The following is a 25,584-nucleotide window of genomic DNA, read 5'->3' on the forward strand; positions in this document are numbered from 1 at the left end:
GAAGCCATAGTTCTTTCCTTCAGGGAGGGATAATGATATATTCCTCTGTATGCCTGCACCTCCCACCCTGTGTATTGAGGCGAGAGAAGAAGAAAGCCCCCATGCTTGTGTGGCACGGGCTCTGAGGAGACTGACTTCCTTCTGATCAAACCTCTCATTCCTTTCAGCACTTTGGCTCACCTGCCACTTGGTTATCGTTAATACCGGGACCTTGCTCAACCATATAGTGAAAGGCTTTGCATCCACTGAGATAATGGTCCCCAAGCTCAAGGGCACTCACTATACGTCCACCAACCTTGTGTTTTGGACTTTCCGACCTGATACATTTTCCTCAGATTTTTGTCCCAGTGTTAGTCAATGGCCTTGTCTGGCTGGTCTTGGAAATACGGTCACTGTAGCTATAGAGCATTTCACACCTAACTCCTAAATGCAAAGTTGCCAAGTTGGCTGCTTTTCCTGTGAATCTGGGACATACTTTCTCAGCGTGGACATATTGGAACATATTTCTTGAATCACTGAAGAGGCAGAGCATTATTTAAACAGCATTTCTAAACTTTAGAGTATGTTAGAATTATCTGAGGAACTTTCAGATGCAAATGTGTGGGCTCCACTCTAAGAAAAATTGTGATTCCATTAGAACAGGCTAGATTTTGCATTTTATGTAAGCAGTCCACCACCCTTGCCCGGTGATTCTGGTATAAGAAATCTTTAGATCACTTTTGGGGATTGGTGTTAATTCTCAACCACTGAGTTTTTATCATATGCCTAAGAGTGAATCTGGACTGTGAGGCATACTGAGATAGAAAATCTATTTCTTGCCTTTACAGATCTTACTACCCTGCAGTAGAGGCAAGCATGCAAGAAATGTTTTAAAAATAATTTAGCGAAATTACTATTCTAGGCAAATGTGTATGTTGGGACAGGGGTGTTGGCCAGGCCCCAGGCTCAGAGTGGAGGAGTCTGGGGTGTCTCCAGTGACACAGGAGAGCAGAGCCAGTGTGGAGGGGTGGTAGGGGAGCCCTCCCCGAGCCAAGGGTGAAACAGAAGTGCACTCACCACGTGGAAGTTGAATGGAGCCGAGGCTGGCTTGTCTGCTGGGCTGGGGCCCCTGGGATTGGGATCCAGAAGGAAGAAAAAGAGAGGCTGGGGGATCTGCAGGGGCAGGGGTTGAGCTGGATCCTGGCGGTTCTATGGGAAGGTGTTGATGTCCTTCTGTATTTGTTTTTGTTCAAGAATTGACATTTTGAGATACATGTTCCTGAGAGCTTTCTCCCACATGAAGGAACCAACCATACCTTGCTTACCTTACCCTGTGTGCTGCTTTTTGCCCCCAACACCACTAAATCAACCACAGACACAAGTCCCAGGGGTTGACCCTCCCTCTGGTGTGTGTCCGGCTGGACCATGGTGAGACTCACTCCTGCTAATTGCCCCCCACTGAACTCCCGATTACCTTTCTTTAACCACCCTCTTTCCCCAGCTGCTTTTGTTGACATTGGTTCCCTGCAGCAATCAACTTCAGCAGCCCGGCTCTGCTGGCTGTTTCTTTGAGCGCAGCCCTCCACAGGTGGCTTTTTGGCCCCAGGCCATGTGGCTGGCCAGCAGAGCTGTTCCAAAGCTTTGCAAATCAGGAGTGCCTGAAGTGCTTTGTGAGTGTTTTCAAAACGCCTGAGTTGCTGCACGTGACAGCAGCTTGTAAACTGTTAAGCACTGTACAAATACAACCATTGTCCTTATACAGCCTCTGCAGGGACACAAGACTGAGTAGGTCCTAAGCAGTACTTGTACTAACCCACATTCAGCCCTCAGTGCCTGATAACATTTTTCTTATGATCTAGCTCCTGTTTGGGTCATGCTCCCCCATTCTGAGCTGTGCCCCTTCATGATATCCTTATGCCAAAGGCCTTAACACTCAGCTGTTTAAAGAAGCCACTATAATCTTCCAAAGATATTTTAGGATTTTCTTTTTTTTCTTTTTAGAGTTGCATGATTTTTACGTAAAGGACATCAGTCTGTATAATGTTGTGAGATGAGAGCCTCAGAGGAACCCAGGGGAAACATCGCACCCAAGATGGTACATTTTTTAAGAAGTATTAGTATTTGGTGCTGATTCACTAAATAACCACTCGTTTGTGCTTTTCCTGACTAGTGTCTCTCCCGTTTAATACCTTCTGTCCATCAGGTTCATCAGCTTGTGGATTGCCAAATTCCTTTCCTTCTATGTGTGAGTCCAACCCATGGATTCTGTTGATTATAACTCCCCCTACCCAAGTGGACTCTTGGCCCATGGGATAATGTTCTTTTTTCTTACAGATTCATTTTTAGCTATTTTAATTGTGAGAATCATCTGCACAGCAGAGAAAATGCTCGAACATTAGGTGCAGTGCTATTTATCACAGGATGTCAATTGCCACATGGGTTTAAGTTTGTCTAATGTATAACTTTACCTCAGTTTTCAAGCATGAGTTCTGTCAGGTTTTTGGACACTATCCTGAATCACCACCTGCAGCAGCCTTGGCCGTTTTCTGTATTTCTGTAATGCGTCCTTCGTCTGCCCTTCATTCCTGCGTATGTCTCTGGTTAAATCAACTTTGCGTCTTGGTCCCTGGATTGCAGAGCCGACAATGTCCTTGGGTCTCTGTGATGGCTTTATTTTGATCCTTTTTGTTATCACTGATGTAGCAGGTCTGATTGCTTTGTGGTGTGGCTGTGAAACTCCCTCTGCCACCTGTTTCTGTGGCTGACCTGGTAGGTAGGTGATAGCACTGTCCTTTCCCTGCCATCTGCAGAGAAATCTGAGTCAGGCCACCCAGGAGCAGAGGCAGTTGTCTGAGAAGCTAAAAGACGAGACGAAGCAGAAGGAGCAGTTAAGGAGACTGAAGGGTGAAATGGAGAACGAGCGATGGCACCTTGACAAGACCATCGAGAAACTGCAGAAGGAGGTGAGGGGTAGGAAGAGGGGAGGGAGAGGAGGAGGGAGAGGGCGTGTGACCCAGCCCCCCCCGTAAGGGCCTGATAGAGCTGAGGAGACCTGCAGTGTGTCTCAGCACACATGTGTCAGGGATTTGCAGCTCCCGGGAAGCAGCTCTTCGGACTTGTTGATAATCCCAGTCACAGGGGAACTGGTTTAGGAAATGCCCTCTGGATCCTGGGCCCAGCTCCTCTCAACAGCTGCCCGAAGAAGCCTGGCACGTCACTGCAGACTTCACAGATGTTACCTGAATCAAAACCTCTGTCTTTGTGCGTCATCTGTGTACTTGCACGTCTCTTTCTCGTGCAGGAGTATGAAAGGCAGTTTTGAAGCCCAGTAGTTGCTGCTCCTCTGCCCTAAAACACCCAGAAGGGAAAAGGCACAGAGCTGATGGAGCCACCCTGAGTAGCTGCCATTGTTTTGACACCTACTGTGTGCCAGTCATTTACCAGCTATTTTTCTTTTTTCTTTTTTACATCTTTATTGGAGTATAACTGCTCTACAATGGCGTGTTAGTTTCTGCTTTATAACAAAGTGAATCAGTTATACATACACATATGTTCCCATATCTCTTCCGTCTTGCATCTCCCTCCCTCCCACCCTCCCTATCCCACCCCTCTAGGTGGTCACAAACCACCGAGCTGATCTCCCTGTGCTATGCGGCTGCTTCCCACTAGCTATCTACCTTACGTTTGGTAGTGTATATATGTCCATGCCTTTCTGTCACTTTGTCACAGCTTACCCTTCCCCCTCCCCATATCCTCAAGTCCATTCTCTAGTAGGTCTGTGTCTTTATTCCTGTCTTACCCCTAGGTTCTTCATGACATTTTTTTCCCTTAAATTCCATATATATGCGTTAGCATACGGTATTTGTCTTTCTCTTTCTGACTTACTTCACTCTGTATGACAGACTCTAGGTCCATCCGCCTCACTACAAATAACTCAATTTCATTTCTTTTTATGGCTGAGTAATATTCCATTGTATATATGTGCCACATCTTCTTTATCCATTCATCTGATGATGGACACTTAGGTTGCTTCCATCTGCTGGCTATTGTAAATAGAACTGCAGTGAACATCGTGGTACATAACTCTTTTTGAATTATGGTTTTCTCAGGGTATATGCCCAGCAGTGTGATTGCTACCAGCTATTTTGTATCTAACTAGAATTCCGTCTCTATGTATCGTTTTAATCTTGACAACAGCCCTGCAAGGTAAAGATTATGGTTTCAGTATTTTTAAGGAGTACACTGCAGAGGCCCAGAGAGAGTAGGTAATGCCCCAGCCATGTAGCTGGTAAGTGGCAGAGCGAGGATGTGACCCAAGACCGTGGATCTAGCTCCAGAGGATGTGCTTGTTCACACCTTCATGCTGCTTCCAAGTTAGAGGAGACTAATCCTGGGCAGATCACGACCAGGTGCTTTGCAGTCTTTGGGGTAGGGTGCTCCAGAAGAAAGCAGAGGAGACGTGTTGAGCTGGGACGCACACCTAGCTCCCTGGCCCCAGATGGAGCATTACAGGGTGGGCTCTCACCCATGTCACTTCTTCCAGATGGCTGACATTGTTGAGGTGTCCCGCGCATCAACGCTGGAGCTCCAGAACCAGCTGGATGAATACAAGGAGAAAAATCGCAGGGAACTTGCAGAAATGCAAAGGCAGTTGAAGGAGAAAACTCTAGAGGCAGAGAAGTCCCGTCTGACTGCCGTGAAAATGCAGGATGAGGTAATGCCTGGCCAGAGCAGTTCCTGGTTTACCCGTGTTCAGAATATCCTTCGAGACTGCTTTGAAACTCTTCTAGGAGAGGCTTGGGGTAGATCCTTAAGACAGCGTGTGTGCTTGCTTCTCGGGATGGTTACTTTGGGGCAGATGGCATTCCAAGACACAGAGGACCCAGGGCCTCTGAGGTTACGTGGACACAGCTTTAGTTGGACCATTTTCGTGATTAATCCAAGATCTGCCTAAAAAGCTTAGCTGCCGTTGGTGGAGCACCAGTAGTGTGTCCAGCTGTGTCTAAGTGATTTATATGTATCATTGTTTTCATTTAATCTTAGAACAGGGATTATAATAACTAATTTTTCTTTTTTTTGCCATTCGTTTAAAATTATACATATAGAGACTTTCATTGCCGTGGGAGTGGTGGGTAAGAGTTTCAGAACAACAATAATGGGGACAAACAGAAATCTTCAGGAATTTATGAGTAGTGAAATTATTAAAACATATTCTTGGTTTTATATTTAAGAATAATAGGGCAGAGTAACCCAAATGTTAGCTTCCTTCAGTCTGGACTTCTGAAGAACTGGGTGTAATAAAGGGAATGTTTTTGATTATTTTAATGGAAAGCTGAAGGCTGTAAAATGCAAGTACAGTGTAAGCTGATTTCTGCTCTGTCTCTTGCCAGCTGCATGACATTGAGCAAGTTACCCCAATTTTCTGAGCATCTGTTTCTCCCTCTTTAAAAGTATACAAAATAATAATGATTTAGTCATTAAATGAGGTAACATGTGAGACTATATGGCAGAGGGTCTATATATCCTGGACACTGATATTAGTTTTTTGTTTTTTTTAATTCTAAAGCTTGCTTTTTTTTTTCATAAGCAGTGCCAAGAGCACTAAGATTCCACAGGAAAACAAATTTTTCTTCAGAAAACAAACTTTTATTATCTTTGATGATCAAAGGAAGGTCGCCCATGAGTCAGCGCTGAAACTGTGTGAAAGAACAATGGATATTTATTACAGGCTTCTAGAATACTTCTGAAAGGACCCTGGTAACAGGTCCCCTCTGGTTTAGGGTCTTAGGATACAGGACTCCTAGTAAGAACTGAAACTAGCCTATCGACAGCACAGTTCTCTGGCCCTGAAGAAGAATCATTTCTACAGCAATTGGGTGGGAGGATCCTGATACTTGCCAGAATGCAAACGAACACCTGGTATCCTGTTTTGATTTCAGAAAATCAGTGTCACGGTGACCCCTGTAAAGTGCTTTCCCTTGGTTTTTGTGTAATTATTACTCTGCTAGAATCTTCGGGTAGGAAGGAACCTTAGAGACCCTCTAGTTAGATAAGGAAACTGAGATCCAGAGAGATTAGTTAAGGCCAGATAGAGACCAGTGTTGTTTGTAAAAGGGCAGTAATTCCAAAAAGGATTCCTTATGATGAAAACAGAGACGGCACTTCCTAGATTTTTCTCAGCGGTCTAGCCCTGTGAGGCACTATTTCCATTTGCATGGCAGAAACAGACACCTCATCAGTCTAGAAGGAAACTGCAGTCAGACACCACCCTAAGTCAGGATGGTGAAGTCATGGAGTCGTTTAAAACAAAAATGAATTAGTAAGCCAAGGTCACTTGGGATCCTTGAGAAACTCAAGCTCAACTCTGTTCACCACCCTCCACCACATTTTGGTTGAGCTGAGTTAAAGCTCTCAGAAATAAAAATGCTGCAAGGGTCCATCCACCCTAAGTGCTGTAGTGCTGCCTCCTTTGCTTTGAGAGAAATAGGCATTTTACCTATTCTGCCTTTGGCATAGAGCTAGAAAAGTTCTGATGAAGGTCATCGTTAGAGAATTAAGACTTAGAGTTCACTGTTCAGTTTATTTTCTAAATCCCACTTAGCAAAGAGCAGCTTCAACTACTTAAAGGTAGCACTAGTAGGTTCAGAAGTTATTTACTAACTCATGATTCCAGATGCTGTACTATTCTCTTGTGCATATCCTTAATGAATACTCTTGGTATGATAGAGCCCTCAATAGATGTTAGGAGGGATCTGCTGGGCGTCGGAAGGTAGGAATGTGCTGGGCATTGGGGAAGGAAGGGTGAGCTGTACCATTACCTGTCAGTCTTTCTGACTCTATAACCCATGTTCTTTTGGGGGTATTATCTCATTTGAGTCTCACGACAGCTTTGTAAGGTAGGTTTTATATTTATCCCAATATTGCAAATCAGGAAACTGAAGCACAGAGAATTTTTTTTTAAAGACTTTTTTTTGGAGAGATTTTTTTTCACGCTCTGGAGTACCTCTGTATCCAAAGAATGTCTCGTCATCCTTTTTCCATGGGATGATTTTCACTTTGTGCTTTCACTCAGTCACCACCAAAACCAGACTAGGTCTTTATCTGGACAAGTCTTCTTTAAGACTGCTGTTTTCATAGAAATTTCAGGTGTTCCTATCAGCCTCCAGGAGAGGAACACAGTTCCTAGTCTTCCCTCTGGGCTTCCTAAAGTAGCCTAACCTATTGGGTCCCCAAAAAGAGTATCTTTGAGACTTCCCCAACTTTTCCGTGAAGATCACCCCCAAAGGCTGGTACTCTTTCATGAAGTTTGCCACTTGCTATCATATACTCCCTGAAGGAAATTAACCCTTGGTGTATTCAATTCCTATGACTGTGCTTTCACCTGCTACCCTATACCACCTCCAGGAGGGAAGGAAGTTGAGAACCAAGCAGACAGCCTCAGGCTTCACCGAATCAGTCCACAGAGATGTTTAAGGAGTACCTTCTGTGTGCTGAGTTGCCTAGTTCCCTTGGGGAGATTCCAGAGGAGTGGAAAACACAGACAACCCCTTGCGAATCAAAGCTGTTGGTTGCACTTTCTTCAAACTATTAGTTCAGTGCCACCTTGTGGAGGAACAAAACACTGTAAAATTTGACAACATAACATATTCTTCTGGAGAGTAGTGGTTTTCACTTAATTTACATGTTTATATTAATAGATTTTGTGCCTGCAGGTTGCTTTGGGGTCATGATTTTAGCTTTTATCTTCCCCCAGCTTTAAACCTCTGTTGAGAGGAGCCTGATACGGGTGGGTGATAGATTACACTCTGGGAGGCTCTTACTTAGTTCAAGGGCTTTCGGGTATCTTCAGCCATGACCTACAACAATATTTGCTTGTACTACTCTGATACTTTTTTCTGTTATATTTAACGATGGCCAGTATCTACTGAATTGAATTTATAACCCAATGGGTTGCTCTCTGTAGCTGGAAAAGCGACTTCTTTTTACGGAAGAGGAAACTGAGGCCCAGACGAAGGTGGCGCTTGCTCACGGGCTTCTGAACCCCAGTGGAGTGTGGGGGCCGCCCAATCCTCTTCAGGGTCAGCCTGCACGTTGATGAGATCTCTGTGCTCCTGACTTGCCGGGATAAGCACCCCAGCCCCTCTTCATTCCAGACGCGTCTGTTGGAGGAAGAGTTACGGGACTACCAGAGAGCTCAGGAGGAAGCGCTCACGAAAAGGCAGCTTCTGGAGCAGACGCTTAAGGACCTGGAGTACGAGCTGGAAGCCAAGAGTCACCTCAAGGATGACCGAAGCCGACTCCTCAAGCAGTTGGAGGTTTGTGGGCGGCGCGTGTGCGACGCGGGCGTGGGACTCGAGGGAAGCAGACTTTCCGCTCACGCCTCAGCCTTTGGGCAGTCTTTGGCTTTTTTTCTCTTGAACAGCAAGACAGTAAAGTCATTTCTTGATTTGAGGAAGAAGCTAGTAGTTTGTAGACTCATAAGACGTCAGAGCTGGAAGGAATGATGGAAATAGTCAGACAGTGCTCAAGGCCAGGGAGAGAGAGCTGGAATTTAAAATCAGTGGAATTCCTGATTCAACTTCACAAATCAATAGAAATAACTTTTAAAACCTCCAGGGGACTTAGTAGCAGTTGATATCCAGGGAGTGATGTTTCAACCATTAAAGATTTTATTAGATGGGCCCTTTTAGAGGCTTAGAATTACCTGGTTAGGGTGTCATGGCCCCCCCCCACCGCTAGATTGCCGTGTGTTTTGCTGATGTCCTGGTTCTAATCTCATTAGGGGAGATCATTTTAAGTCAAGCTAAGGTCAACCCAGGTAACTAGGAAGTGATTATTCTAGGACCCAAACAATCTGGTTAAACACAAGCTAAAGCCTCGTCAGGCAGTGACGTGAAAACCTTTGGCGTAATGACCCTTGGCCTGACCCCCTGAAGTCTCCTGCTGGGTTCTGTACAGTACAGATTATAGGCAAGAAGAGAGCCCTGCGAAGAGGTGCTTTTAGGCACACGTTAGGTTGCCAGAACATCTCCTTCTAGAATATTCTGACTAAAAAGAACATTTCCTTTTACTAACTCAAGGTGTAGAAGCCATGGCATAGCTAAGCTTCATTTGCCCCTGTGCTGTATTAGAGCTATTTCTCCATTAATTATAAAATGAACCGCTCTCAAGACCCCGCCCCTGTGCGGCACACCCGAGGGTGCTTCCTCCCTAAGAGGCGGCTGGCAGGACTGTCTTGTTGGGACTCATATCTTGCTTGTTCCTTTACTAACACTTAACAGATGAATTCTCAGACTCAGGAGCTCTCTCAATAAAGGCGATTGTCTGTAAACTCAGAAACCCAGGTGACTGTCGTATGTAAATGCGGTACTTGTGGCTCTTTGGTGATTCTGAGTGACACTGGCCTGGGAGGGGTCAGGAACCACTGAACAAACAAGGAGGTTTGGTGCAGGACCCAGCCGTTCTGAGTTGGTTTTGGGGACTTTGGACTCCTGGGAGAGAACTTTCTGGGTTCTCTGTAGATTTCGCTCACAGCAGGGAAGGCATTCACAGACATTTAGTCATTCACGAGTTCTGTTTTATTTTTGGTGCATACGGAGGCGTGTCAGCCAACTTTGACAATCGCAGAGACAATATTTATGTACAGATGCTGCAGGCTCACATAGAAACTCGTACTGCTGATTGCTTTTAGTGTGTCTGGCTCATGGCTCTGACTTAATCCAGACATATGACACGTTGGCTGGTGGCAGGAGAAACACATGTACAAACCCCACAGGCCCCCAGTTCGAGGTGGGGTGGTTTGTGTTCAGAGCCTCTTTTTTTTTTCCCCCCCTTTGGTACACAAAGCTACTTTGAAGTACTTTTCTCTTAATACTCAGTGATGTTAAATTAGGAAGGCTGAGGAAGATAGAAATTTCTCTTCTGTGAATATTCGGTTTAGCAGAATGGGCTGGCTGTCTTTATGTTACTCTGATGGGGATTTGGGAGTGCATGGCGCTACGTATATGAGGTTCCCTAGCAGAAAAAGGCAGATGCAAAAGGTTGTTCTAGACTCTGTTCCTGGGAGGGTCTTGGAAGCCCTGAGCAGGAGAGAGGAAGAACATTGTCCTGAGTTTAGAGTATTTAGAGGAGTGTGCCTTGGACGATATCTTGGTTTCCATTGTTTTTTAACAGATACCTGTTAAGCTTAGGTAGATATTTGTAAAATTACTGATTCATAAGGAAAAAAAAAAGGCTTGAAGGAAACATGCTAAAATATCCTCAGTGCTTGTTAGGGTTTGGGGTAAATATTGTTTTCTCCTTTTATGTACTTTCTAGATGCACAATTATATTTTACATTATAAAAGCAATAAAACCCAGTTTTAAAAAGATGTACTTTGCACAGTATGAGAAAAAGACACATCTTTCCTCCAAACTCTAATTCATGGTGTTCAGCTCTGATTTGCCCTTGGGGTTGTCCTTCCACAGCGCAGTCCTTGCTCCTAAAAACTTGGTCAGTGCAAGTTAAATAGGCTGTGTTTGTGACTTCTTTCTTAGGACAAGGTGTCTCAACTGGAGATGGAGCTGGAAGAAGAAAGAAACAACTCGGATTCGCTGTCTGAGAGGATCGCTCGGGGCAGGGAACAGGTACTGTTCTGTAGTTGAGTGGTGAGTGGATCACCCTGCATGAAAAAGGAAATGTGAGAGGTTAAACCTGAGGATTCAGCTGGAGGAGGGAGAGAAAGTCCCTGGCTGATGGAAAGGATGGAAGGTGGGGTCAGTCACTAAGAGGGAGGTGTAATATATAACATGGAGCATATAGAGTGGAAGTTTCCAGAGTGGTCATGTATAACAATGTATTAGTCACAATAGGCAAAGTGCTTTTAGAGCTGAGGCTCTAAGAATCATTAGTTTAACAAGCAATCATGAAATTTGGTAGCTACCACTGTATTAGTGCCATGGGAAGTAAATGATATGATGCAGTCTTCTCCGTTAAGAACTTTGCCCGCAGGGCTTCCCTGGTGGCGCAGTGGTTGAGAGTCCGCCTGCCGATGCAGGGGACATGGGTTCGTGCCCCGGTCCGGGAGGATCCCACATGCCGCGGAGCGGCTGGGCCCGTGAGCCATGGCCGCTGAGCCTGCGCGTCCGGAGCCTGTGCTCCACAATGGGAGAGACCACAACAGTGAGAGGCCCGCGTACCGCAAAAAAAAAAAAAAAAGAACTTTGCCAGCAAATTAGCAATACATACACCTCTGAGGCATCCACAGTACAGTGACAGTACCTTGCAAGTGAGTGCTTTTTGCAGTTTTCAAATGACAGGAGTTTCACTTATATCTGATCCTTACAGGAACACTGGGAGGCAGCCAGGGATCGTTCACTGTCCTCACATTGTACGTAATGGAACTAATTTCCCAAACTACACTTGGGATAATCCCAAGGTTTTGAGGGTTTGTTTCCATGTTTGCATTAAAAAAAAAAAAGTTCAGAGTGCCTGAGTCATATCCTGGAGATGGGGTGTCACATCACTAGAAAGTGGTAGCACCATTAGCTGGTTACCGTGTCCCCATTGCATGCCCAAACCATTTGACAGATAAAACTGTGGAAATATTATGGGACAAGGATTCAGAACATTCAGTGGTGGTTTTACAGAGAGTTTGTATTCACTAATCTCAGCCTTTTATTTACATGATACCTTCGGATACCTATAGAAACCTCTGATGGGATGTACTTTCAATGGCAACTTATTTTTACGCCCAGCTCCTGAAAATGGTGCCAGTAAAACTGTACGTTTAATAGACATTTAGAAAGCTCTTCACCTTTTGATTTGCTTTGGGCACTTTCTTAATTAAACAATGCAAACAAAACCTAAGAGCCTTGGATGGTACTGAGTATAATTTAGGAAATTATCTGTGTGAAGGATTTAAAGAAAAAGTCTGAAGTACAAATTAATACAAAATTAATATGGAATCTTCCCACTTTCCTCTGCTCACCCTTCTCCTTACTCCTATGTGCCACCTTTCCCACACTTTGGGATGACCAAGAACTGGAGCTTCCAGCGCTTAGGGACAATGCCGTTCTAGGCTGGTAGCCCCTGTTCAAAGCTGAAGGTGAATCACTGGCTTCTTTTCCATCTGCCTTCGCTTCCCTATTGACAGCTTCTTTGCAAACAGGTCGGATTCTGGTGCTCCTTTGCTCCCGAGAGTGAAGGAAATTCCAAGCAGAGGCTCCATCCACCCTCCCACTGCACTTGGGTTCTGCCCACATATTTCAGTCCTGTTTATGGTGCTAGTATCATTCCTCTGGAGGGGTGGCAGCCCACCTGACCTGAGCTGCAAAAGTTTAGAGAAAGACCTTCATGGAAACCTGAAGTTCGGGTGGAGAGCCCAACCTTGACGTTTGAGACCTAATAGTTCTTAGTAAAGTCTGCATTTTCTAAGTTCTCCTGCTGGTATAGAAGCTGCTTTGTTAGGAATTCCTGCCGGCCTGGCTAAGGCGCCCCCTTACCACAGGGCTTTTCAGGATCTGCTAAGCGTTGGTGATGATGCGAGAAGTGGCCCTGAATTTGTTTTGCTAATGCTTCTTGCAACTTAGGCAAGGAGGAGTGGTGGGGAAGTATGTCATCCTATCAATAACCAGGCAGTTAAAACAGCCTTCCAGACCCGAAGCAAAACACAGACAAACTGAACCAGAGATCGTTGCCTCCCTTGAGTCTGCTGATGGCCCAACACTAAGGAGGCCCGTCACTTAGGTCTGTTTGCTTTGGGCCTCTTCTCTCTTCTCTCAACAGGATTTGTGGGTAATAGAACTGCTCTCTGTGATCTGCTCAAGGTTGAAAATATTTTCACTGAGCTGAGAACCTAAAGTAAGCCCGGGGAGGAAGTAGTAGAGGGGACGTACTTGTTCTCGGGAGAAGAATCCCTTGTCCAGCCTCCTGCACCGACCCCACGTAGCTCCAGGAAAGTCTCCACCCCTCTGAGCGCAGCCTCTAAGATCTATGCAAAGGATGCTGTTTGTCCAGGAGATTTCTGAAGTCTTTTCTGAATTCTCACACTGAAATGCTGTGAGAAGGTCTTATAAAATTAAGTGTCTGAGTCGCCCTTTAACTCTGTCATTCCCTCCCTGTGTCTGAGTTTATGTGCCTGAAAAGATGGGTTTCACCAATGTCTCTAGCCTTTTTGCTCTATTTGTTCTATTTTCCTCGTCACTTTTCTTTGTTCTCACTGCACTCTCTGGGGTAGGGAGGGTAAAGCCTGGTGTCTGTTAAAAGTGGAGAAATTGAGCATCGTGTTCAAACTGAGGTAGGAATTACGAAAACAATAAAACAAAACAAACCGCTGAGATGAAGTGGGGTCTCCTGATGGAGTGCTCTCTTCTGGCATGAGGTGCCTTTGGATTTTTGAGCAAGGGTAGAGAAATGGGTTTGTCAAATATACCCACCTTACAGGAAAGCATTTACTTCTCACTCAAAGTCAAGGTCAATCGGAGACTCGCTTCTTGCCTCTTAAAGTAAAGGTTCAAGAAAGGGCTCTGAGTGTAGACAGGTGGGCCTTGATTCTGAAGTTGTTTCAGTTCATTTAGGTTAACTTCTAGGGATGTACCGGCTGCCTTCCTGCCCGAATCAGAGAAATGGGAAGCTTCTAAACCTAAGACCCCTTCTCCGCCCCCTCACATGCTGCCCTGTGACACCTCCTCACGGGAAATGTCTCTTAAGGAGCAGGAAATGGTGCCTGTCTGTCCTCTCCAACCTGATTTGTAGCATCCGGTCTGGATGTGCTGCAAACTGCTCTGAAGAGGGAAGGCATGGGGAACTTTATGTTTTGGATCTTGGTCTCTTTAAATTAAAAAGTCAAAGGTTGCAGCTCTTCTCTCTACTTAATCTCTGCATGCTCACAAGCTCCCTGTCTAAATCTTTTTTTTTTTTTGGCACCCTCTGAACATCTCCCATTCATTCTCCTAGTCTGAGTGACAGGGCTTAGGTGGGAAAACAGAGAAAGAGGTTTTCCGGTATTTTAGTGAATGGCCTACACCATTTACAGAATCTTAGATGTGGCGAGGACCTCCAGGTTCATTTCCCCAGACCTTCTGTGCAGTGGATGAGAGAGCCGAGGCCCAGAATCACCTGTGATCCAGCCAGGGTGCACGGCTGACCAAGGCAGGCACTGTGGTTGGCTTGAGGAGCAGAGGCTTCCCTAAACAATGGATAACTATCAAGAAAAAGCAGTGGGTACTAAATGCCAAGTGAAAGAGTCAGGCAGCTAAGGAGGGAAAGACCATGATAGCGAGGGTGACAGTGGGAGTTCTTAGGGGAAGGCTGGCCCGGAGCTGGCTTTGCAGAAAGGGTAAGATTTAGACAAAGTAAGGAATGGGAAGGGAATCCTAGATATGGTGGAGGGTGTGAACAGGGATTGGGAAGTAGGGTCTATTTAGCATTTTCCGGAGCAACGAATGGACTGCTGTGCTTGGTTAGGTTTCTGGTGTCCGTGAGGGAATAACGGGAGAGGCAGGTTAAGGGATTTTGAAAGGACTGTACCTTGAAGGCAGTGGGGAGCCTTGGAAGGTCGTCGAGCAGAACAGTGAAGCGTACACAGTGTTCTCGAAGGGGATGGGAGTAAGGGCAGGAGAAAGGGGGCCTGAGTGAAGCCTCAGCTGGGCTGTTTCCAGGGACAGAGGACAGGAGAGGCGGTTGTGAGATCAAACATTCTATCCTTTTCATGTGTTCGTTTCCACTTTCTCGTGCTTAACATCTGATGCTCAGTAAATGCTGGCAACGTTCTTTGTAAGTTCCCAGCCCTTCTAAGGCCTTCCTTTTAGATACACGTTCAGGATATTCTTTTTTTTTTTTTAATTGATTTTTATTGGAGAAGAGTTGCTTTACAGTGTTGTGTTAGTTTCTGCTGTACAGCAAAGTGAACCAGCTCTATGTATACATATATCCCCTCTTTCTTGGACTTCCTTCCCATTTAGGTCACCACAGAGCCCTGAGTAGAGTTCCCTGTGCTGTACAGTAGGTTCTCATTCGTTATCTGTTTTGTACATAGTAGTGTGTATATGTCAATCCCAGTCACCCAATTCATCCCATCCCCCAGGATATTTTAAAGTTGAAGGAAATTTGAATGAAATAGTGGGTGCTATACTGGCTTTGGGTCTGTTTAAATCCGGAGAAATCCTTTTTCCTCTCCTTCCTCTAAAGCCCTGTTTCCCTTTACGATATTTGCCGTCCTTCCTGAGGGTTCTCCGGGTGCTGGGCGCTGTGCCCGTGCCTTGCATGCTTCCTCTTGTTGTTTTCAGGGCTCACGAGGCTAACTGGCTCCTTAGGGTCTCGAGGCTTGTAAGAAGTGTGGAGCCAAAGCCCATCACCTCCCACCTGTTCCCATCATCCCAGCGTCGGATATTGAGGGTGGTAAAAACACCCCAAATGTTTGGGTCTCTGTGCCCAAGTTTAAAAATAATGCCACAGTGTCTCTTAATATGAGTGAGGGTTTATTTTCACCTGATCCTCTCCTGACCCTCGTCCTGAGTCCAGGATTCAGATGGCCCAGCTTGGTGTTGCAAATGTGTCCCACAGGCTGATGTTCTAGCTCCTTGGGCACTGCTGCGTGACTGCTGGTGGCTGAGTGCCTACAGTTAACAGTGGATCTGGGCCGAGATGGAGAGGTGTTCTCTTGGCCACGGAGGCCAGGATAACCCAGCCCAGTGGAAGGACCATTTGTTCAACCCAGGCAGCCAGCAGGCAAGAGGAGAGCTGCCCTGTTGCCTTGGCAACTGCAGGGTAAATCCCAGTGGATAAAGTTGCAGGCTTCTGCAGTCATTTTCAGGAGCTGCTCCCGAGTGGCTGGCTCACACCTGCTCCTCAGTCTGCACCAGGGGGATGCAACCACCAGAATACCGGCCTGGGAAATAAGGCTGCTTTGCAGCCAGCACGTGAAAGATCAGAAGGGGATTTCTTTCTTTCTTTTTGTTTTTTCTTCTTTAATTAAAATGATCCTGGTCTCAGAACTGCCTCCTATTGTAAAGACTACTCAAAAACCCAATGTGTACAGTGGGTTAATAATAATTTTCCTTTCTTGTGACTGAGTATCGCTTTTAGTACTAGCCAAGAGTGTGTGCTCACCAACCCCTTTACAGCCCCACGGTAAACACAGGTGATGGGGTTAAATATTATTATTAGTGATCATAAATATCTCTGGCTTTTCATTAACCCAGAAGGCAGCTGCTTCTAATCCCTAGAGCTGGCTCAGGTCACGGGTGCCTCTGACATAAACCCACTGGAATCTGATACTGTTATTTCCGATCAACGTGCTCAGGGTTTAGCATTCTTTCAATCCAGCTGTGATAACTGTTGCCTTCGGCTCCCCTTCTGTTTTTAATTCGACTGGAAAGTTTTTGTTTGGTCTACTTGGTATAGTTGAAGGGTAAACAGCAACGTAAAGCGCTAAGCTTACATAAAGAAATGTTTTCTCAGCCTCAGATTTACTTCCCTGGTCCAAAGGAGGAAGCTGGCTAAGCCAGAGGCCATTTCTCTCTCTCTCTCTTTTTTTTTTTTTTTTGTCCCCAATGTGGGCTCAGGGTGAGAAGAGTCTGATGTGGAATATTCACGAGTCACGGGGCCATTCCTGGAGATCACAGTATTGAGGAACTCGACGGAAACACGTGTGGTTTATGGTGAAACCCACCCTTGGGCGTATTGTCCGTAACACCACGTGGTATTCCTTGTGTACGGCTCCGCGTGGTGTTTTTTAAAAATTTGTTCATTTCACACTTAATTTATTTTTTAAGTTTTTATGTTATATTGGAGTATAGTTGATTAACAGTGTTGTGTTAGTTTCAGGTGTACAGCTGGTGTATTTATTTTAGAATTCAGGGTCTGGCTCTCCTTTTTTGAAGACCTGAAGGAAGCCTATCATGTTTGCCAAAAAGACTGGAGGAAAATTGACTGTCCGGTGACAGTAACTGTTAAGTTTTATGGTCTCACATTTGTTCCTTCCTGTTCTTCACTCTGATTTATTTTACACTTGCATTTTAATAGCCATCTTTGGAGGGGATGTGGTGGGGTATAAATAATTACTGTTTTGCTTTGTTTTTCCTTTGGAGACTCGCATTTGCCTGGGGCGCTCCTGGGAGGTCTTGAACCTGCAGGGACCTCCGGGATGCTGTTTCCTGAGTGCCCCTCTGTACGGGGAGGCTCATTTCCTGGCAGGATCCACAATTTCCAGCCAGTAGCCCCGAGGGAGCAACACCTTGGCCGATGGCCGCTTCTTTAAGTTTGTCCTGAACCCCAGCCTGGGCCCAGCGCCGTGGACCCCTTGGCGATCTTTAAATCCCTCCACAGCGCTTCTCTGCCTCATGCCACTGGAGGTGCTTCTTCCTTTTAGGCTCCGAAGGCCCCCCCAGAACTCCTACTTCTCGGTTTTGCCCTTCACTGAGGGACCTGGGAGGTTGGCAGAGAAGGGAACGGCCGCCAGTCCTGAACCTCCCACCTGGGAGGTGGGGGTGGTAACGTCTGCCTCAGAGAGTCCTGGGAGAATTAACAGGCTCAGACGTGGACACTCGTAGTCACTCCGCACCTGTCGCCAGGGGCTCTTGGTTCTCTCTGTTTCCCTCCTCCTTCCTCAGGCCTGGAGCACAGCTGTGGAAGTCACTGCCTGCCTCCTCACGCAGTTGCTGAACAGCTGCCAGAGCCCCTGGACTCTGCCCCCACGGCCTTTTATTGCCTTCTGGTGGATTTTGGCCTCACCGCCGCCCCCCCCCCCCCCCACCGCCACCAGCAACTAAACTTCTCTCTTTCTCTCTTCCTCTCTCTCGACAAGCCTCCAGGTCTTCCTTATCCCTTAACTTTTGGGGAAATAATCTCCCTTCCCTTCTCTTTCCCTTCCTGCTGCCTCTGGGTCTCCGAGCTACTGGAGCCTTCCCTGCCCCCCCCCGCCGAGCCCTGGCTTACCGTCCCTCTCCTGGGCTCTCTCCCACTCCCGTGCTGCCCCCAGCGTGGGCCTGCATCCCTCCCTGAACAGTCTCCTGTCACACTCCCGTCCCGCTACAGTCCATCACCTGTAACTGTTTCCTCCTCAGTGATTCTCCTCCTCGGTCTGCTAACAGCTGTGGGCATCTGTCTTGCAAACCCCTTACTTGAGCTCTCCTCAGCCCTCGGCTCAGAGCTGTCATCTGTCACGCTACGGTTCTAGAGAAGAGGGGCTTCCCTGTCTCTCCCTTCTCTGCTGAGCCTCCCAGAGCCATCTTCCTGGCCAACCTAGACGCATCTTCCTCTGTCCTCGCCCTTCTGGGCCTTTGCAGCAGGTCAGTGTCCTGCTTTTCTCCATACCTCCCCTAACGAAGTGGAGCGGGGCGGCCTTCCCAGGGCACGGTTCTCCTCATTCTTCATGCACTTCTCCTCGGTGAGCTCATTTGTCCTGTGGCTTCAGCTGGCATCACCCAGTCTCCACACCTGTATCTGCAAACTCCCCTGGACTCTAGGGGTACCTAGGGATGTTAATAGTACCCACCTCATCAGGTGGTGGTGAGGATGAAATGAGATAACGCTATAAAAATGCTGCAGACTTACTTTTGTTAAGTGCAATGCAGACGTTCGCTGTGGTTACAATATTGTAACGGGCCCTGTGTGACTGCTCCCTATCTGCCTCGCCACCTGAGCTCTTAACCCGTCCCCTTGCCTCCCTGCGTGTCCACCTCAGTGCTCTTGATTCTTCCAGCGCTCCCTTCCTCTTTCGTAGCTCCTGCCTTTTCTCATTAGTGGTCCCTGGCTAGGAGAGCTGCACTTCCTCTCCCACCCCGTCCCCACCCTGCCTGACTCTGACCTCCCTCTCAGCTCTCAGATCTCAGCTCAGCGTCTCTTGCTCTGGAGAATTTCCTCGACCCTCCCAGTCTGGGCTGTGACCACTGCCGTGCACCCTGTGCCAGCATGCTGTCCTTCCCCATTGCAGTGACACTGACCACAGGGACAGGGCTTGTTCATTTGTCCCCCACGAGCCTATAATGAGGTCAGGTACTGTCACGCTGTCCAGCCTAGGGCTGTGATAATACAGTCTGAACGAATGCATGGGCCCACCCCATCATTCCAAGACCACCCCTCCCCCGGCACTCAAACATACGTGTTCACAAACACACACTCGCTGTCACCCTGACCGAGTGGGTCTTTTCTGGGGACGCCCCTAAAGGTCTGGAGTCATGGAATGGCTACTGTAGCTGAAAGATGGAGACCGGGGCCTTAGAAGGAGGGCTGCACAGCGCCGCACTGCAGGCGGGAGGCACCGAATGTGCTTTCACTGCGTTGTAGGCCAGCTCCAAGGCCCTACAGGCCGCCTTGTTCAGCTTCCTTGTTTAGAAACGGGGAGTCCACATCCCAGAGGTGAGGCGACCAAGGTCACATGCAGGTGGATGCAGAGCCAGGAAGAGCAGCTGGGCCATCGCTCCCTGTGTAATTGCTTCCCGTCGCGGTGAAAGTCTAGCCGTGTCCTCAGTGAGGTTCTGGCCTCTGCCCAGCGGGCGTGAACAGAACAGTTTCCCCCAAGAGGCACATCGTGGTCCCGTGGCCCAGCCGTGCTGACGACCTCTGTAGGGGTGTTGGCTGATTCACAGCCGTGCTCGGAGTGGGGCTGTGAAGCTGCATTCATTACCCGTGGACCTGGTGCTCCTAGAGCAGTTAGAGGAATTGTCCAGGGCCCTCTTTGCAGCATGTGATTCTCGAGGGCCCGGGGCCAGGCGGGGGCTTGGAGCCGAGGGAGGAGTTCTATGTGCTCTGCCTGCTGACCTGTGCACGGCTGGCATGTTTTCCCCTGCCGCGTACAAGGATGCCCTAAGGAGACCAGCTGCCTCCCGGATCTTGGTTTTTACGTGACAGCTGTATGTAGACCCTAAGTCTGTTCGAAGCCTTTTCACTGAGTTAGTCTAGAGAGCCAGAGCAGGTGAGGTAGTGGGCCATGAGTAGGCATGGCCTCTGTTCTGATCCTTCTTCCTCCCAAGAAGTGGATAACTGCCCCGGACCTCAGTGTACTCTGCTGTAAACTTCGGAACCTCTGTGACTTAGAAGCCTGCCAGTCAGAAGTGCAAAAATGTGAACTTTTTTGGGGGCCACACAGGTTCACCCTCCTCTGTGGGCAGGGTCTCGGCTTCCTCCTGTGGTACTGAGCTCTCCATGTCCCAGTCCTGCCCATCGCCAGCCTCGTTCCTTACCACTCCCTGTCACCCACTCTGGGCCAGCCGCACCACTCTGCTTGTCATTCCGTGCATACGCTGTGGTCGGGACAGTGGGAGACGCAAGCCTAGCCTGTCGTGGTGGTGGCGTCTCCTCTCATTATTCCTCAGGTCTTGCACTCCAGGTGGATGGCAGGGAAGGTGGGGTGAGCTTGTTTTACTCACGAGGGTGCTTGTACAGGATTTGGATTTGTGAAAATCAAAATCAAGGCTGGTCAGGGTGAGACTGTTACACGTGCTCCCCAGGCATCCAGGGACTCCAGTGTGCACACCTCTTACCTCTGTCGGACCCGGCCTTAAGCAGGAACAGGCAGTTTTATTTTCCTGGCTCACCTTCTTAGTTCTCTGGGCTTCCTCAGGTTGCCCTCTGCTGGACGGTCCTGGGAACAGGGTCTGGGGCCTCTGCCTCTGAAGCGCATTTCACTGTTGCTACGGCCCCCTGGGGATGGGGAATGGAGACACCGATAGGCAGACGACAGGGTTTCTTTCCAGATGCCGCTCAGCTAGGCTCATTTCCTATGAATATAGAAGAAATCCTCGGTGAGGCTTAGCCTTTGGCAGGACACCTGGAGTGTTCTTGCTGACTTCTGTTTTTGGCATAAGAAGGGAGAAATCTAGCAGCACCTGAGATATGCTGACTGCAGAAGCCTTTGCTGAAGCTCGAACTTGTAATGCAGCAGCCAGCAGCTCCGGGGAATACTAGCTTCCCCTGTTACTTCTTGTGTAGATCCCTGGCAAGCTGGGCGACTGACTCATCCCCGTTTGCCTGGGACTCCCTCAGTTTTAGCGTTCAGAGTCACATGGCCTGAGCACATCCTCAGTCCCGGACAGGCTGGGATGGTTGGTCATGGTCCAAGTTGATTAACTTCTCCAAGCCCTGCTGTCCTCAGCAGAGATGATATTACCTGTGTCATAGGCTTGTTGTGGGGATGTCGTAGGATAGCACAGGCGGAGTGCTGAGCAGGTGTAGTGGTTCCCTAGGGCTGCTGTAACAAAGTATCGGTACCAGAAACTAGGTGGCCGAGAACAACAAAAATGTTTTGTCTCAAGCTCTGGAGGCCAAAAGCCTGAAGGCAAAGTGTCAGCAGGGTCGTGCTCCCTCCAGACCTGTAGGAGAATCCCTCCTTGCTTCTTCCTAGCTTCTGGTAGTTTGCCGGCAACCTTTGGTGCTCCTTCACTTGTAGATGCCTCACTCCAGTCCTCCGTCTTCACGTGGCATTCTCCCTGTGTCTCTGTCTTGCCTCTGTGCATGTCTGTCTCTGCATTCAAACTTCCCCTTTTTATAAGGACACCCGTCATACTGGATTCGAGCCCGCCCTAATGACCTCAGTTTAACTTGATTACCTCTGTGAAGATCCTTTTTCCAGATAAGGTCACATCTGAGGTTCTAGGGGTTAGGACTTTAATATATCTTTTTGGAGGGGACAGGATTCAACCCATAACGGCAGGGTTAACTTTGACTATTATTGGTATTTGTATCATTATTGTTGCAATCACTGAGAACTCAAGAATATCTAAGGGACAGCTCCAGTATTCAAGAGGAGAAGGCAGGAGGCCCCCGTCATAAAGAGGAGCTGACTTGGTTGTTGGAATTCATAGCTGCGAACCATTTCAGCACAAAGGCTATAGGAACACCCCCTCTAACCTCTGGGCTTTTGCACTGTGTGGTGTAGATGGAGCAGATGCGGAACGAGCTACTTCAGGAGCGAGCCGTGAAGCAAGACTTAGAGTGTGACAAGATTTCCCTGGAGAGACAGGTGAGGGCAGCTGGCCCCATGAACCGCCCCCCCCCCCCCGCCCCACCGTGGCTTTGGACTAGAGCCCCTTGGTTGAGCCTTTTTTGCACAGCACCCCCAAGAACTCTGCAGAGTAACTCACCTGAGAGGTACAGGTGTTTCTAAGGCCTTTTCCAGAGAGGTTATTCCCACAATATTAAGTGTGCTTGTGAGTTTAGCAGCTGGGGAGAGGTAGAATTGCAAGTGTTGTTTCTAGATCCTAAAGAGGGCTAAATTCGAATGAAAGGAGAATAATAAAGAACCAGTGTCCTCAGATGCAGGAGTTGCTAACAAACCTTACTTGAATCGCTATTTCTTTTACGTGCCATTCATGTTAGTTCTTCACTGAATATGATGTATGATATTGCTGAAGGAGCCTATTTCTCCTGTCCCGCCCCAGTAGGTTTATTTATTTATTTATTTTGGCCGTGCCGCACAGCACGTGGGATCTTAGTTCCCCGACCAGGGCTCAAACCCACACCCCCTGCAATGGAAGCGTAGAGTCTTAACCACTGGGCCTCCAGGGAAGTCCCCCACCCCAATAGGTTTATAAAAGGCCAAGGTCAACCTCATTTGTCTGACATCCGGTAGTCTTAGGACATGCAAAGATTTCACTTAGGCTAATAAGCAATATGATAGAATCTCTTCTTTTGGCTTGCCAGGACATGAGTGCAAAGCTTTTCCCTGGATACATCCCCAGGTCTCCCGGGGCCACACATCCTAAGGTGGAAAGCAGGCTTACCCCAGTCGCCGACCAAACACTGCCCTGCCCTGTGTTCTGCTCTGCTCTGCACAGAGGGTGCGGCAGACACAGCCCCTCACGGCCTCCCTGTCTGATTCCAGAACAAGGACTTAAAGAGCCGGATTATCCACCTGGAAGGTTCCTACAGGTCCAGCAAAGAGGGGCTGGTGGTGCAGCTGGAGGCCAGGATCGCAGAGCTGGAGGACCGTCTGGAGAGCGAGGAGAGGTGAGCTGGGCCCAGCCGTGGTGCAGAGGCCCTGGTGGGCAGTGGGCATCACATTACAAAGTGCTTTCACGCTTGTATCTCTTCCTATCCTCGAAAGCCTGTGAGGAAGGCAGAGCAAGTACAACCTTGCTGGAAAATTGTTCCCATTGTATAGATGAGAAAACTGAGACCCACCAAAGTAAATGACTTGAGGAAGGTAGCCTGGCAGAATATTGATGTAGCAGGACTAAAACTTGGGACTCCCCACTGCTCAGTTCTTAGCTGCTCCTTTCCCCATGCCTTAAATAGGACAGGCTGCCTTGTAAGCTACTGAGTTTGAGGTGGAATAGAGGTAAGGTGGCTGTCTCTGCTCTGGGGGGCCAGGTATATTCAAGCAGAGACTGAGTGGCCATCTGTCAGAGATGGGCATGTGGGTGGAAGGGACACAGGATCAGATGACTACATGTGATTCTCTACAGCTTGTTCTCAGACCATAGCCTGAGGGCCAGTACCGGGTTAAGCTTGACCAGCCTCAGTTCTTTTCTTTTCTTTTTTTTAATTTTTATTTTTGGCTGCATTGGGTCTCTGCTGCTGCGTGTGGGCTTTCTCTAATTGCGGTGAGCGGGGGCCACTCGTCACGGTGGCCTCTCTTATTGCGGAGCAGGGGCTCTAGGCACACGGGCTTCAGCAGTTGTGGCACGCAGGTTCAGTAGTCGTGGCTTGCGGGCTCTAGAGTGAGGGCTCAGTAGTTGTGGCTCATGGGCTCTAGAGCATGGGCTCAGTAGTTGTGGCTCACGGCTCCAGAGCACGGGCTCAGTAGTTGTGGCTCGTGGGCTCAGTAGTTGTGGCGCACGGGCTTAGCTGCTCCGTGGCATGTGGGATCCTCCCGGACCAGGGCTCGAACCCGCGTCGCCTGCCTTGGCAGGCGGATTCTTAACCACTGCGCCACCAGGGAGGTCCCCAGCTTCAGTTCTTACTCATGGCCCCTCACCTTCCTGGAAGCAGTGTGGGTGTGTGTGCATAGAGCACTTTACGTTATCCATTTTCAGTAAGACTTTTGGGACTGGACCTTTTTGCTCCAGGGCAGCCTGGAGTAAACTCCAAATATTCACAGCCTGGCAGTCTATGACCCACTGCCTTACCAAGTAAAGCCCAGGACTGGGAGTACTCAGGGCAGGTCTGGCTCCGGCTCAGCCTCTCGCTGGCTCCGCAGCCTTGGACAAAGTCCCTCCCCCTCTCAGAGCCCCTGTTTCCTCATCTGTCCAACGAGCAGTGCTGTGCTGCTGTACACTTGTGAGTCTCTCTGACCCTGCGTCCACCAGATAGCCCTGGGCTGGCCTCCCAGGCGGCTGGGATGAGACGGTCCTCTGTTCTGCTTCCCCCACTCTTCCAGGGACCGGGCCAGCCTCCAGGTCAGCAACCGCCGGCTGGAGCGGAAGGTGAAAGAGCTAGTGATGCAGGTAGACGATGAGCACCTGTCGCTGACTGATCAGAAGGACCAGGTGCGAGACGCTCTGCGAGCACTTTTGAGATTTAATGTCTCGGGCTGGGGAAGCGAGAGGGAGGGGAGGCCTCGGCGGGCAGGCAAGGGGTGAAGTTGAGTGGACTGAGTCCGCCCTTTCCACTCCACCCCTTACGTCATGGAATGGGGCCTTTAGAGCCCACTTTAGTAGGGGATTTCAGCAAACTTCAGACCCTGAACTTGGCTTTTAAAAAGTAGAATTTTCGGTCTTAGAGCCTCATCTCCACTTTCCCGTGGGGCTGGTTGCCCCCTTTGCCGCACCTTGGCTGCTGGGAGAGAAGGGGGCTGGACCACTGGCCTCTCTGTGCTGGGCTGGGCGACCCGCCGGCTCACGGCCTGCCTTCCCCCTGCAGCTGAGCTTGCGCTTGAAAGCAATGAAGCGACAGGTGGAGGAGGCTGAGGAGGAAATAGACAGACTGGAAAGTTCTAAGAAGAAGCTGCAGAGGGAGCTGGAGGAACAGATGGACGTGAATGAGCATCTGCAGGGGCAGCTAAATTCCATGAAGAAGGACTTAAGGTGGGCAAGTGCGGCGACCCCCCCGGGGCCGTGATGGCCCTGACGTTGGAGGGGAGCCTGATGCTTTCAGAGCGCTCCCACTCCTTTGTCTCAAGCTGATCCCTTGTTGTCACCTTTGGGGTCATCCCACCCTAGGGGTGAGAGCGGCTGTATCCACTCCGGTCGCCCCACGTGATCAGTAGGGTGTCACATGTGTCATCCTCATACCATTGCCCTGGTGTCGGCCGGGCAGGTATCGTCCCTGTCGTCCTGAGGCTCAGAGCAGGTCAGACTAGCTCACGCCACCGTGTAGGGAGCAGCTCCTGGACCAGCCCTTAGGGACTCCTGGGTTAGGGAGAAATGAGGTAAAGTTGTGGCTTGTGTTCTCAGGAGGACGAGGATGTCCCAAACCTGGTCTCCGGAGAGAGCTGCTGTCTGGAGCTCCCCTGCCACGGCCCCAAGGATGGGGGATTAGGTGCGGGGTTGCTTTCCCTGCCTCAGGGTCACTGCCTGGGGTATTGGAGTGAGGGGGTGAGTTTAAGTTCACACCCATTGTGGAGCTGGGCCTTTCTTGGAGGCCGACTGTGACCTGGGGCTTTTTGCTGGCTGCCCAGGTAGTTCTCTTATAAATGCCCAGAAGCCTGGAGCCTGTTGAGAATCCTGTAAACAGGGCATGTCTGT

At 48.7% G+C, this 25,584-nt stretch overlaps 1 protein-coding gene across 1 annotated transcript in view; it reads left to right on the forward strand.

Annotated features, from left to right (window-relative positions):
- CGNL1 (cingulin like 1) overlaps window positions 1-25,584 on the forward strand; it is a gene marked incomplete at its 5' end in the record, with an annotated part of 101,240 nt that overhangs the window by 72,177 nt on the left and 3,479 nt on the right. Inside the window, 8 exons of the mRNA XM_082649009.1 lie at window positions 2,790-2,942; window positions 4,523-4,693; window positions 8,133-8,294; window positions 10,516-10,605; window positions 21,837-21,920; window positions 22,782-22,906; window positions 24,279-24,387; window positions 24,761-24,924. Coding sequence (XP_082505135.1) covers window positions 2,790-2,942; window positions 4,523-4,693; window positions 8,133-8,294; window positions 10,516-10,605; window positions 21,837-21,920; window positions 22,782-22,906; window positions 24,279-24,387; window positions 24,761-24,924 — 1,058 coding nt within the window. The remainder of the gene's footprint in view (window positions 1-2,789; window positions 2,943-4,522; window positions 4,694-8,132; window positions 8,295-10,515; window positions 10,606-21,836; window positions 21,921-22,781; window positions 22,907-24,278; window positions 24,388-24,760; window positions 24,925-25,584) is intronic.

Source organism: Grampus griseus (assembly GCF_964374135.1).
Source record: "Grampus griseus genome assembly, chromosome: 2".
Lineage (NCBI taxonomy): Eukaryota > Metazoa > Chordata > Mammalia > Artiodactyla > Delphinidae > Grampus > Grampus griseus.